The 14,824-nt window shown below is 41.7% G+C and overlaps 1 protein-coding gene across 1 annotated transcript in view; it reads right to left on the bottom strand.

Annotated features, from left to right (window-relative positions):
• The window catches only part of LOC144754114 (E3 ubiquitin-protein ligase TRIM11-like), a 129,185-nt gene that overhangs the window by 81,534 nt on the left and 32,827 nt on the right, over positions 1-14,824 (bottom strand). The window contains exon 3 of the mRNA XM_078641680.1: positions 7,208-7,438. Coding sequence (XP_078497806.1) covers positions 7,208-7,438 — 231 coding nt within the window. The remainder of the gene's footprint in view (positions 1-7,207; positions 7,439-14,824) is intronic.

The following is a 14,824-nucleotide window of genomic DNA, read 5'->3' as shown; positions in this document are numbered from 1 at the left end:
TATACATGTTTTGTTCTTTTACACATTTTATATGATACCCAGAAAAAGATGGATTGTTCCAGTGTTAAAGAGAATGGAACTAAGACAATGCCGTTCAGGATTCCTGACAATTCAGAAATTGGATAATATTTTTATTGTTGCTTCCGTTTTTGCATTTTTAAATTTCAGAAAACAAATGTAATATGAATTTTAACATAGAAGTTCTTGATTACATGCATTTTTTGACATTTTTACATATGGAATGATTGTAATCTATTAATTGTACTTTTATGGTTATTTTTACCTGTATAATAACCGAATACATTTCTTTGAATTGAATTGAACTCTCGAAGGATCAATTTACGAATTTTAAATATCCCGGAGGGCTCAGAGGGACAGAATATTAATAGTTTTTTGGTATCCTTGTTGAAGGATTGTGTTCCGGAACTAGAGACAAAAGCAAAGCACTGGATGAAGATATCCAAAGAGCACACAGAGATCCTTTTAGACGAAGTGCACAAAGGAAAAATCCTCGGAAAATGCAGGTGCTACTGTTCAGATGAAATTCCCAGCATTACTGAGAATTATGTGGGATAACAAAACTTACAATATTAAAGAACCAAAAGAAGTTGAGACATTACTTGAGCAAATTAAAGTAAAAAAATAAGGGCCAGTTATGTCAAATGGATGACCTCATGAAGTCGGAACATAAATAGGGCTATAATATTTGCCCAAAGACAGAAGGGAGGGTTCTCCAGGAGAGGGTGACCGGGGTTAGTTTAGGTTATTTTATTTTTGGTTTATCGAGTGGGGAGCATTAGGGAAAAACAAAACAAAAATTGTCCGATATGCAAGAGACAGGGAATACAAGGTCCTGAAAATGGAACCTTTTACCTAAAACAATCAGAGCCTGGGGAGAGAGCGACAAAGGAAGTGAGCAGAAAATATAGATGGTAGCATTAGAGGGTAAAATTAAAATTATAACATGGAACGTAAATGGCCTGAAGGTGTGGAGAAGGCGACAAAAAATCTTTGAATACTTGAAGCTCTATACATGTGGCCTTATAATTTTACAGGAAACCCACTTGTTAAATCGGAGTGGCTTGAAATGATAAAACATGAAAATGTGTGGAAATATCAATCTGTACTAATCAGTCCTGCTGTATTAAAGGTGTAGCAATAATTGTTAAAACCCTCAAAGATAAAGATTGTAGAAGAGTTTGCTGATTCAAATGGCAGATGGGCTGCAGCTAAGATCAACATAGAGGGCAAACTTTTTTTGTAGTCGGATACAATGGCCCACATTCAGATGACCCAGCCCCTCTGCAATCCCTGTATGCTCAGCTAAGTAATATATTGGTCCCAACAATGATAGGGGGAGACTTTAATCTGTTATTAATCCCAAGAAAAGACAGACACCCGCCAGGGAGAGCCTTAAATCTCCTGAAAATGAGGAAATGGATTAATAGGTTTAAAGAAGACTTGGGACTAGTGATATATGGAAGAGTAAAGGGGATCCGATTAGCAGATTTACTTATATAAACCATAAGTATGGGCATTCATCAAGAATTATATCTTGATAGATATATCATTAAGCAAACATTTTATTAAAGTAAATCATGTACCAGCCCATCTATCCGATCACTCCGTAGTCCAAATCGAATTCATCCAAAGCTATACACAGGGTGAGGTTAGGTGGACCTTAGATCGCACACGCTTATTACATGAGGAAATTATAGAAAAGTTAAAACTTATAACAGAGGAAGACTTTCAAATTAAGGCTAACTGTGAAGTTTCATTGCAAGGTGTGTGGGATGCACACAAAGCCGTAGTCAGAGGAGCGCTGATTGGACTAGCTGCAGAAAGAAATAAGGAATCTAGACATATTATAATTCAATTAGAATCAGATATTCTAGACCAACACAGGAATTATGAAGCAGCAACCTCTGCAACAGAACAAGAAAAAGTAAAAGAGGAAGTTCTTAAAAAGAAAATTGAATGGTCTGTCTATTTGGAAGGAAGGATAATGAAAAGATGGGTTGCTAGTTGTCAAATTATGAATACGGAGAGAATAGTGGGAAACTCATAGAATGGACAACCAATATTGACAACAGCAGGAACATAATAAATGCAATACATAGCGACTTGGTAGATGCAAAGGTAGAGAGCAGTACAGAAACAGAAAAGGCATTCGATGATTTTTTTCCGACATTGTATACGGAGGATCAGACCCCCTCAGTCAATGTGGTAGATTTGTACCTCAGGGAATCAAAGTTACCAATTCTGGGAGAAGGGCTTAGCGAAGTGTTAAATGCAGTAATTACCTGCAAAGAAGTTTTAGAGGTTCTACAAAAATCTAAAAAAGGGAAAGCTGCAGGCCCAGATGCTATCTCAGTGGAATTATATGTAGTCTTAAGGGAAATACTAATTCCAAGATTAACGACTCTCTTCAATAACATTTACTTGAAAGGTCTTGAGCTCCCTAAATCGTGGAATGATGCCACCATCAGCTTAATGTTAAAATCAGGAAAAGATCCACTCAGATGTGAGTCATACAGACCCATTTCACTTTAAAATTGTGATTATAACATTTTTACCCAAATATTAGAAGTACGGATAGGGAATATCTCCGGTAGAATCATACATACTGAACAAAAAGGGTTTATAAGAGGGAAGACAGCTACATGATCTTACTCATCAACTAATCTGGTCCATTGACAAAGCTTCCAAAGCAAAGTTCACATTAGCAGTCTTAACCTTTGATGCTGCTACAGCATTTGATCGTGTAAATTGGATATACATGCATGAAGCTATAAAACACTTTGGTTTGGGAACACATTTTTTAAGAGTAATAAGAAATATATATACTATGCCAGTTGCAAAAGTACTCATAAATGGTAGCTTGTCTAAACAGATTCAGATTGGAAGGGGGACGAGACAAGGTTCCTCCTTGTCTCCTCATCTTTGTAATTTGTATATAGAACCACTGGCCAATATGATAAGGAGAGTCGAGGAAATTATCCCATTCCAATTCAACGGCTGGGTAAATAAAGTGGCATTGTATGCCAATGATTCAATTATTTATAAGAGCGATCTTAATAAAACTCTCCCCTTCATCACGAAGCTGCTTGTTGACTTTGGCCAAATTTCAGGCTACCAAGGGAATATTCAGAAAACGGAAATAATGCACTGGAATGTAGTAACACCATTAGTCGAATCAAAAATGGCATCAAGTATCTGGGAATAGAGGTTACGAAAAACATTGAAGAAGTTGCTCAGGTTAACCTAAACTCAAAGATTAAGGAAATGAGGAAATTCTTAAAATCGTGGAGTTGTCTATCCCCGTCCTTTTTGGGGCGTTCAAATGTAATTAAAATGCCTATTTTGCCAAAGTTTATTTTCTTATTTAACGCTATACTGTTAGAATTTAAGATACCTTGGCTAAAAAATATACAGAGTGAAATTAATAGCTATATTTGTGCCTCAAAGGGAGTGAGGATATCATGGAGAAAACTGTGTCAAAGGAAATATCGAGTGGGCATTGCTAGCCCTGACCTGCTTTCTTACTATAGAGCCTTTCATTTTAAACATATAAGAAATTTTCTTATACCTAATGCCGACTATTCTTCTTACTGGAAAGCCGTAACACAGGATGATCATTGTTTCTACAAGATTGGACATCCAAACTACTTTAAAAAGATCAAACTAAAGGTACTTAACACTGCATATAAGTTATGATACGATATTAGAAGAATTTGGAAGATTCCGTACTATAGCCAGCTAGCAACCATTTGGAGGTCTCCAGGAACCCCAGAGTGCCTAAAAGATACATTAGCAACCCCACTTAGGGAAGCAGGAATAACAGGATGGGGACATTTGATTGACTCTGGATCATTAATAAGTTGGGACTCATTATTGGAAGTAACACAGGGCAAGATCTCTAGGTTTAAATACGATCAACTACAGAATTGGTCGAAACATGTGAAATTAAGTTTAAAAATCACAGCGAATCTGGAATACGAACTATTAAGCGACGTACGGAAAAAAGAAATATCGAAATGGTATTGGCACTTGATACAGTCCCCTGACAATGAATTCACTGTCCCAGATGAAGTATGGCGAAAGACCTTCCCTACTCAAGGCTTGCATCATCTTTGGCAAGTATCTTGCACTCTTTTATGGCAAACTATAGTCTCTGCACCACTTAGGAGAAATCATCTCTTCACTTTACATAGGACATACTGGACGCCGGAAAGACTCTCCAAACTGAACAACCAGGTGGTAAGAAAATGTCCAAAATGCCGGGATCCCAAGGCGAATGATATTCACACGTTCCACCAGAGTCCACACCTGGGAATCTTTTGGGAAGAAGTGGACAAGACCATTGATAAAGTTCTAGAAACAAATATTGAGGTAAGCCCACTAATTGTATTATTTGATATTTTCGATAGTAATCATTCTACTACTGTATTAAGTAAAGTTAAAAGTGTTTATTGTTTACCGTAATATTATTAGCTAGGGGCGAGATATGTGTGAATTGGATTCTTACTACCCCTCCCAGGGCAATAGAGTGGATTGGCTCAGTAAGGAAAGTCAAGCTATTGGATAAACAAAGAGGGAACAGCAACAAAACAAGGTTTTGGGATCTACGGGACAAAAACATGAGGTAGGGTTCGTAGAAATGTCCAATGATACATATAATGCGATCTTTCAGATTCAAATGGTCGGCACGTGGTTTTTGTGACCGACTTCAACAAATCTAAAGGTCCTAGGATAAGTCCCAGTCCTCAGCACGTTAATAAAGGGCGGTCTCCAGCCATACCAATCGGAACCAAGACAAGGGACCTTGTCCGCCATAACCATAAAAATCGCATTAAGGAGAGGAAAAAAAGGGTTACTCGAAATATAGAATTGTCACTACTCTTCAAACTAAAGAGTTTTCTGTGGAAATCTCTACCTTTATCTGGGGCAACATGCCATCACCTACTCGAAATGCCTAGTTACATAGCTGGTTACAAAAAAAGGGTACAACCCAGTTATTTCCCTTTATTAAATTCTCTGGTGCCCCTTTACAGTCCTGAGGAAGACCCCATTGTAAGGATCAAGGTCACCTACGTCTGTCAACGGTCGAAATGTTGACACATTGTTGTATATAAGCCAATGCGTGCAACAGTGCTTTGTTCATTGTGCCTATTCAGTGGCATAATGGCTGCTAAATATTTTGCTTGTATATAATTGTCATGTAGGACATACCAATATCATTGTTGATGTGTATATTTTCATTCCCTTTCCACCCTCATTTAACCCTCACTTTGCACACACGTCCTTCCTTTCTCCCTTCTACATATTCGGGGCACTTTTGTATATGTAGGTTCCAGATGTTTTGCTGGATTTTGAACATTCAGATTGATGTTCAACATGAATAAATAATATTGAACAGAATTTTATAGTATGAGTAATTTAATGGATGCTGCTACATAAATATGTGTGTTCTTCCGAATTGTCCCACTGGGACCACCTATCTTCTGTACTGTTAGTCACCCAGGTCCCGGTGGCCTAACTGGGCTGTACTCTTTTTTTGTAACCAGCTATGTAACCAGGCATTTGGAGTAGGTGATGGCATGTTGCCCCAGATAAATTTAGTTTGAATAATAGTGACAATTTTATATTACAAGTAACCCTTGATTATATTACAGTGTGTGCAAAATGAATCTGTAAATTGCTGCCCAGCAGCATTAGAAATGTAATTTAAAACTAGATTTTCTTGGCACCCTAAATATTAACCAAATTCCTCTCCAATATGGCTTAGGGTGGGGTTAGAGGTGTAAACCTCCTTATTGTGGTTATATGCTGTCACTTTAACAGTAATGTTCTGCTCAAATATGTTGATTAGTTTACAGCCAAGAAGCTTCATGAGAAGTAGCTCCATGTAAAGGGCACTAGATGAGGGTGACAGAAAACATCCAGGACATCCCTCCGAGGACGACAGAGAGCATCCCTACGAGGGTGGCAGAGAGCATCCCTCCAAGGGCAAAAGAGAGCATCCCTCCAAGGGCAAAAGAGAGCATCCCTACGAGGGTGACAGAGAGCATCCCTCCAAGGGCAAAAGAGATCATCCCTACGACGGTAACAGAAAGCATCCCTCGGAGGATGACAGAGAGCATCCATCTGAGGGCGACAGAAAGCATCCCTCGGAGGATGACAGAGAGCATCCATCTGAGGGCGACAGAGAGCATTCGTCCGAAGATGACAGAACATTCCTTGGATGTTTTCTTGCGAAGCTGCAGGCAGCCTTTGACAAAGGTGGTGGGGGCTCTGAAACGTGTTAAGCGGAAAATAAACTCAGCATGAAACTTGCGGGTTCCCCTGGTAGTAATAATTCAGATGAATTGCCTACCGTGGCGTGCTCCCTCATGCGCAGGACAACTTAGAATTCATACTAATATCATTGTTGATGTGTATATGGTCACTCGCTTTCCACTCTCATTTAACCCCACTTTGCACACAAGTCCTTCCTTTCTCCATTTTACAAATTCGGGGCACTTTTGCATATGTATGTTCCAGATGTTTTGCTGGATTTTGAACATTCAGATTGATGTTCAATATGAATAAATAATAATGAGCAGAATTTTATAGTACGAGTAATTTAATGGATGCTGCTACATAAATATGTGTGTTCTTCCAAATTGTCCCACTGGGACCACCTATCCTCTGTACTGTAGTTACATAGCTGTTCACCCTAACGAGAGATCAGTGCACTCGAAAGTAGGTGGCCACTTGCATCAGGAGAAAAGTAATCAATTTAAAACAGAAATGTTTTTAAACTTCTTAGAAAAGGAGGAATTTGGTTTCTTTCCAAATTTCTTGGATGTTTGCTCACATTATGCTTTACATTTTTATCCGCCTTTTTTCACATTTTGCTCCTTTGGTTCCCCGTTAATTACTGTCACTGGAATTTCTTGGTGTGTCACATTAACTTGTATGTGACACTGTAAGAGGTCACTGTACATTTCACTGCTTGTATATTGAATCGGGCTCTCAGCATCAAGTAGGACAGTGTAAATAATCCATGACTGTATATTTTGTGCAGCTGTCAGAGTGCGTGGGGTCACTGTGCATTGACCCTGCCAGGAGATCATTGTGTGTTCCACTCATACATTTAATAATGCACACAAAATAGAATTATTTCACTTCCTTCTTTTGTTGTATTTACCAAACAGTATCTCACCTTCAGAAGTTCCCATGCTGGCGCCTGACACTTTTTTCCTATCTCCGTTATCACTGCATTGAGAGAGGTGATTTGATTGGAAAGTTTGGTGATATTTGCATTTTCCACCATGGTGATTTTCTTCTCCATCTCCTCCAGTCTCCTGTGCAGTGTTTGCTCATTTTCTTTCAGGAGTTGCCGCAGTTTTTCAATTTCAGATTCAAGTTTCTTCTTCTCAGTTCTTAGCTTGTTCTGTCAGAAGCAAAGAAAAGCTGGTTAGATTTTATAAAGCTTCCTATAGGCCGTCCAGAGAGTAGGGGTCCAGGAGGAGGGTGGAGGGGTTGCCTATTCTGATTGTCATCACCTTGCACAAAGGCTTTGTCTGAGAGACATCCAAAAAATTACATTTGAAAGAGAATTTTGATTTTTCACAGCCCGGTGGGGAGAAAGTCTGTATTTTATTAAAGACACAGGGGCTACGATTATGCAAATCTCCTTTATTGCCCGCTCCTTTATTGCTCGCTCACAGCAGCAACAATAGAAGAATATAGAACTTCAATAACTTTATAATAGACAATAAAGTTCCCCCGCATGCAGTGTTCTTCCTTTTTTGGTTTCGCGAACAAGATAGTTTCTTAGATCCATAACTTACAAACGAAAAACTTAATCAGTGAAAACATCTTACTCTGGAAAAGAAAAACCCAAGACAAAATCAATAACTTTTCTCCATCAGGGAGGGTTCCAATGTGGAGGGATAATCTAAGGCTCCGTGTCTTTAATGAAACCTAGAATGTCTGCCCACCAGGCTGTGAAAAATCTAAATGTTATGGCATGACACAGAGGTTAACATTATTTAGTTTTAAAGTGCATTTAATACATTGTCAATAAAGCTTGTTACAGGTCAAAAATAGCAACTTTTAAACATTTTCATTGGACCAAGCTGCAGCCCCGAGGATATCTACCAGGAAGAGTAATTTTTTTTTTTTTGTAAATTTTTTTTATTGCAGATGTACAAAGCTCACAAGTTTTCAACACAAAACTGTTATCTCTGGCTGCTATAAGGCGCCGGACTCTGTTCAATTCCGTACACTGCCATTAAGCCCACATCCCAGGGGTCGGGCGGCATCAAGTGGGAGAATAACATAAGCAATAGCCCCACCACAAGCCGTAAACAGTGTATTAAGATCATCCATATCTGCTTTTCCTTATTTTTATGTACCTCCCCCCCATTCATTCCCTCCCTCCTCCCCCCTGGAAACGTCTAACCTATCCCCAACTACCCATCCCTCCCCCCGAACCTCACCACCTGCGCCTGTGAGCTTATCCAGTCTGCATCTGCGACTGTAGTCAGGAGCAAATAAGTGTCTAATCATGTGATGTGCCTTACACCAACATAGTAATGTCTACACCTGCTTCTTTCATTACTTCTGTCACCCATTGTGCTATGGTTGGGGAGTAAACTGCTCTATGAGGCAATTTATAGGATATTAGCATGTTTTCTGTATTTCCTCTCATACTCACAGTCCTCTCATATTTCATCAAACATTTCACTACAAACATTCTTTCATTCTCTGTAAATAGGGGTAGAAAACATTTGTTGACATGGTCTCTGTTCGCCTTTTAAATAAAACTAACCCATTCTGATTGGTAGGCCCGGATGGTGATGTCTAAGGCTTTTATGTCTGAAGTCCATCTACAAGACACCAGGCACAGCAAGACAGTGAGTTTATAAGAGATATGTTTTGAGGATAATCAAGAATTATCTCCCCAACCTGTAGGACATCTCTAATGTCCCATAATGCAGTATATTTTGCAGAAGGTGGGTTTAGTACCCACATACTTCGCATACATTTTTTAGTCAGTAAGTTTTGGCCCACAGAGACTCCGTCTACAAGGCAGCGACATGCTGCAAAAGCCGATCTGCAAACCTTAACTGTTCTATAAGAAAGAAAGTCCTAATGTGAATAAACCAGATAAGTAATTAACGACATTTACTAAACCAGTTGAAACAAGATTGTAGTTCCTTCAAAGGAACAAACCCATTTCTCCCAAGCCAGTCTATATGCTTTCCTTGTGCCAGGCACTCATGACTCCGATATGAGTCTACAAACGTCTGCCGAAAGGCCTGGATCTGCCATTGTCTCCTGAAATCCGCCAGGCCATCAGCGTCAGGTGTCCTTGCTCTTCAATAGGATGTGACTCTCCTTCTGTCTGGGCCTGTAATTACTTCCCTGAAAGTTGGAATTAAGATTATAAGCCTATGCTCATTTGTAGTAGAATTGAGAACCATGTCTGTGACCTCCAAAGTGGTGTTATCACTACTGTGACCTTCATGTTCCTGCAAACATGCAACAGTAGCTTAGGTAGTAGTAGGAGGAGGTCTTGGTAGCATGACAAAAGGAGCGAAAGCATAAGGTGCTAGGCCCTGCCAATTCTGAAAGAAGGCATCCACCCAGAGGCCTGAGGGTCCGGCATCCAGCTGAAAGATTTTGACAGTTGAGTGTTCCATCTGTCCACAAAGAGGTCCACCCAAAGGTTCCCCATATAGACTGGCAACTGAGGAAAATGTCCATGTTTAACCTCCTATTGATAGAATCCCTGAAATTCCGGGAGAACAAATCTGTAACACCATTGCTCTATCCTGGGATATGCTCAGCTGCTACCAACATGCCCTTGCTCAGAAAGTAACTCCAGAAGACCTTGACGAAATCTGAGGGCCCCCCATTGTCTTGACGTATCTGACCGCAGATACGTTGTCCATGCACATGTTACAGAACACTTCAGTAAGTCTTTGTTGAAGCATAGAATTGTAAATGAACCTGCCAATAATTCCAAGCAGTTGATGAGCAACTCCTCCTCCTGATCTGTCCATCGTCCCCCTGCTGATGAGTCGCCACATCTTGCAACCCATCCCTCTAAACTTGCATCTGATTCTATCACAATCTCCTGGTTTTCCCCAAAAATGGCTCCTCCATTCCATGCTTCTTCATTCCGCAGCCACCAAAGTAGTTCCTTCTTTGAATCCAGGTCCAGAGACAGCATTTGAGAATACGATTGACATGTTCTTTATGCTTTGACTTTGAGTCTTTGGAGCGCACAGTAGATTGCTCGGCTTCTTGACGACAGAAGGCCTAGGTTCCTTGCTAGAGCCCACAAGGGGAATTTCTTTCTCCCTAAGTGATTCCTCAATTCGTTATGAAGTTTCTTTAACTTTTCCAGTGGCAATTTCAATTCTGCCCTTGTTATGTTCATGACAAAACCCAAGAACTGCATTTACTGGTTTGCTACCATGCTAGATTTGTTCCCGTTTATGACAAAACCCAGGTGATCTATTAGGCTCATGGTAAGTTCTGTGTGGGGTGAGACCACTTATCTGCACTGTGCCATTATCAGGATATCATCTAAGTAAACTATTAGCCTCAGCTGTCTCGCGTCCCGCGAACCTTGGTCAAACACCAAGGGGATGAGGAAAGTCCGAAAAGGAGACTGCACCATTTCCATAGTCTGCCCCTTCAGGTGAATTGGAGAAACTTTTGGTGTGGAGTCCAAATTGGGATGGGCAGGTACGCATCCTTTAGATCTAACCGTGTTAGTCAATCCCCTTTCCTTAGCACATCTCTAAGGAGGTGCACCCCTTCCATTTTGAAGTTGTGGTAGACAATCCATTCGTACAACTCTTTTAGATTTATCACTGGTCTCATTCCTTTGTCCCTCTTCTCCACTAGAAAGATATTGCTGATAAAGCCTGATTCCGTTACCTCTTGTATTGCCCCTTTGGTCAATAATTCCACTACCTCTTGTGTTACTAAGATAGAATCTTCTTGTGAGAATATCAATTTTGGGGGAATTTTCCTTTGTAATGGTGAATCTGAAAATTCGATCTTGTGTCCCTCCACTGTGTCTAGGACCAAAGGGTCCTGATTCACCAAGTTCCAGTTTCCACAAAATTGGGCTAGTCTGCCTCCTACTTTTTGGGGTATCTGAAAGGTCTTTCATACTTCTTACCTACTGAAAAGCCCCTTTGTCTCCACTCACTTCTGAAGCCTCTTCTGTGAGGTATTTGTTTCTGTGGGCATAAATGACAAATGTGGAGCAAAGTGTGGGTGCGCAAATCTTGCCCAGTAATCACAGGTAGGGTCTTGAAGAGCTTTGGCCACGGCCGAGGAACTTACCCCCTGTTCTCCCAGTCTAGCTAAAAACCCTATCCTGGAAGACTTTCTTGATGTCTTTCTATGACTTCTGAAATGAGCTACATGCTCCCATGTACTTCGCCATGTCCCTGATAAAATTGTCCCCAGAAATGTAGACCCTGGGAGGCAGCTACTCCTTCTCTAGTGGCCAGTTGGACCGATTTAGGATCTATTTTTAGCAATATGCTTTTTCATCTCTCATTTGAGAGTGCAGTATTTGCATTCCCCAGGCGGCAAATGGCTATTTGTGCCCATTGGCACAATTCCTTGGGGTCAATGATGGTGTCTTCAAGATATGCGACTTCAGCCTTCTCAAACGTCTTTGTGAGTGGGCCAGTAATATTAAATAGACAGTCTTGGCAGAACTGGAGGCCTTTATCGATACCTTTCCTAGGGCCTTTTCCTCCCTTGGAGCTAAGAGCCACCACCTTTGCATGTAACTCTGAGGTAGACCCAACTTTATCTGGGAGGGAGGGGTGTGGGCATTCGGATCTAAGACGGGAGCTGGCCTCTTTTGGTATTTCCTTCCAAGGTCAAAAGGAGAGGTACTCAGCAAAATGCCGCGATGGAGCCAACTCCGGAGACAAGGGGTGTTTGATGAGCAGCGGGTCAAACATATTCTCTCCGAATGGGTCAACAATGCCCATTTTGGACCCAGATGCCCTTGATGCCTCCTTAGTTGTACCCATATTCCTCACCTCTATCTCCTCAATACTTGAATCAAAGTCGGAGGAACAGGATAGGTTAATTGCATCCTGCAATGTTTCATCACAATCTATGGGAATAGGAACCTCTGGGCCTTTTTCTTGCCCATCTGCAGTGCTAGAGGCACCATCCTTGTCACCGCTAATGTGTGAAGTAATTTGTTTTGAGCGTTTGGCTTTATAACTCCCTTAGTCAGGGTTTCCCCTGCAGCCTCTTCCTCTGGGCCTTAATCTCCCCATCTCTCCCATCAGGGTGTCCTGGGACAGAAACTGACCAACCCTTCTTGGAGAGAACCTCTACTTTTTTATTAATTATGTCATCCAGTGTCCCATTACCTTATCCAGTGCCTTATTTAGAAGTTCTTCCAGTCTATCCTCCATAGTATTCTCTGAAGATTCAAGGGACATGGCAGAAGGTAAATATTTAAGATTACTGGGCTCGGTGTAAGGAAACAGCTGCTCTGACAGTCCGTTGGACTGCAACTGCCAGAATTCAAGCAGTTTGTCCAATCAGTTAAAATGGCGACTGTAGTGTCTTTACTAAGGTGCCCCAATCTCCTAAAATGGCCAGGCACATACAGAGTGTGGCTGACCATCTCTTAAGGGTCTTTCTTCTAATTGTGTGGTCCTTTCTTTATTGTTGTGCCTTGGAATCTCTTTTTTGGTGTTATTTACAAAACTGTACGATAATTGCGTATCGCACCGTTGGCTTTTTTTTTTACATGGGCCAGCAGTCGCTGAGGGGAAAGGAGGGCTGCTGGCATCTTTGTTAAGTAGACAGACTTTCTTCCGTTTCCGAGTGTGGCTGACCATCTCTTAAGGGTCTTTCTTCTAATTGTGTGGTCCTTTCTTTATTGTTGTGCCTTGGAATCTCTCTTTTTTTGGTGTTATTTATAAAACTGTACGATAATTGCGTATCGCACCGTTGGCTTTTTTTTACATGGGCCAGCAGTCGCTGAGGGGAAAGGAGGGCTGCTGGCATCTTTGTTAAGTAGACAGACTTTCTTCCGTTGCCACGCCTGTGAGATGACTCTACTGGACTGCTGCCGATGGGTGAGCCCCGCTTGCGTAGCTCAACGGCCTCAGTGGGAGGTGACCCGCAGCAACAAGTGTCGTGGGGTCGGATTTAGAAAAAAAAGATCGGTCCACAGCAAGGGAGTATTTCTCGGCCTTAAGGAGCCGAGAGAAACGCTGAAAAGTTGTGTCGGGTACAGAGGAAGTAGGACCTTCGACCCGACGCTGTAAGAGAGGGGAAGTTAAATATAAAAATACAACCAGACTCCTTTCTAGGGTTAGGAAAAGACATTGGGAGACATGGGAAGTTACACAATAAACTGGTTGAGGGTGTTGGTACAAGGGTAGGAGGGAGATATTACTCTTATTTTCTATAGGGGAGGGTGGGATATCTCAAGGTGAAAAAACACAGTAAGACGCGGATTATGATGCGGCCTGTACAGGCTCCGACCTTAGGGCAGAGCCTTTATTGCCGTGTAGGAAGGTGGAATCTGACTATATGGTTACCCCCACTTTTTGCCTGGTGTTTTAATGGTTTTCGACTTAGTTGGACTGGGATCCTGCTATTCAGGGGCCCAGTCTGTCTGCTTGCTCTATAAAATGGTTTCCATGTACTTTAGGTACATACCAGATTGGCTACTGGGTCACCCTTGTGAGCCCCTGTATATGGTCCCTTAGGTACCCAGGGCATAGGGACCCCAGAGGCCTACCACGGGCTGCAGCATGTCTTGTGCAACCCCTGGTTAGCCTTCCAAACGGACACCTCAGGTCTGTACTTACAGCCTGGGTAAGGTGGTGTAAGCACTAGGCACGAGCGGAAAATCCGTTACGTCCGCGGATTTTTCGGATTTTTAGTGAATACGCAATCCGCGTATTTTACGTATTTTCCACAAAATCCGAAAAAAAAATCCGCGGATGTAACGGGTTCAAAAGTTGAACCCCCACTCATGTAACTATTTTACAATGGCGCCAGCAAGCTGCCAGCGCCGTTGTAAAATAGTTACAAAGTTAGCTTGCACAGGAACCACTAGATAAAACGAAGCAGGTGCTGCTTTATTTTATCTAAGTGCTTCCTGTGCAAGCTAACTTTGTAACTATTTTACAACGGCGCTGGCAGCTTGCTGGCGCCATTGTAAAATACTACAGCAACAGCAGCTCACTCAAGAGACCCCTGCGCCCTTCGGCGCGATTGCATAGTAACACACACATGGTCGCTGGAACTAGTTGAAGCTCAAATGCAGTGACTCATTCATCAGCCCAGAAACAATCGAGAGCGTCGTCGAGGCCGGGCAATGTGCCTTCTTTACCAAATCTACCGTGGAAAATCAGCTGTGATGCTGGATAGACTTTGCATCCTTGACTTTCACGAGCGCAATACCCATGAGTAGGCACATTGTGTTCGCACGGGTTTCTGCACGTTCGCGAGCGTTTTGTACAATACAACCCTTGCGAACTTGCAGAAACCCGTGCGAACACAAAAAAAAAAATACGCTAGGATCCGCGGATTTTGCGTATTTTCGAAATACGCAAATACGCAAATACGCGGATTGCCAATACGCAAAATCCGCTCACCCCTAGTAAGCACCCCTTACTTAGATATAGTATACCTATATCTACCTTACATAAAGACACATAGTAACCTATAAGTCACTCCTATGGCAGGCCTAATTCAGGCACTCTGTTCATCACCACCCCCTTTTCTGAATCATTTTGTCCACCATAAGCGTGGA

Source organism: Lissotriton helveticus, chromosome 5_1 (genome assembly GCF_964261635.1).
Source record: "Lissotriton helveticus chromosome 5_1, aLisHel1.1, whole genome shotgun sequence".
Classification (NCBI taxonomy): domain Eukaryota; kingdom Metazoa; phylum Chordata; class Amphibia; order Caudata; family Salamandridae; genus Lissotriton; species Lissotriton helveticus.
This window is presented reverse-complemented; position numbering and strand designations above follow the sequence as displayed.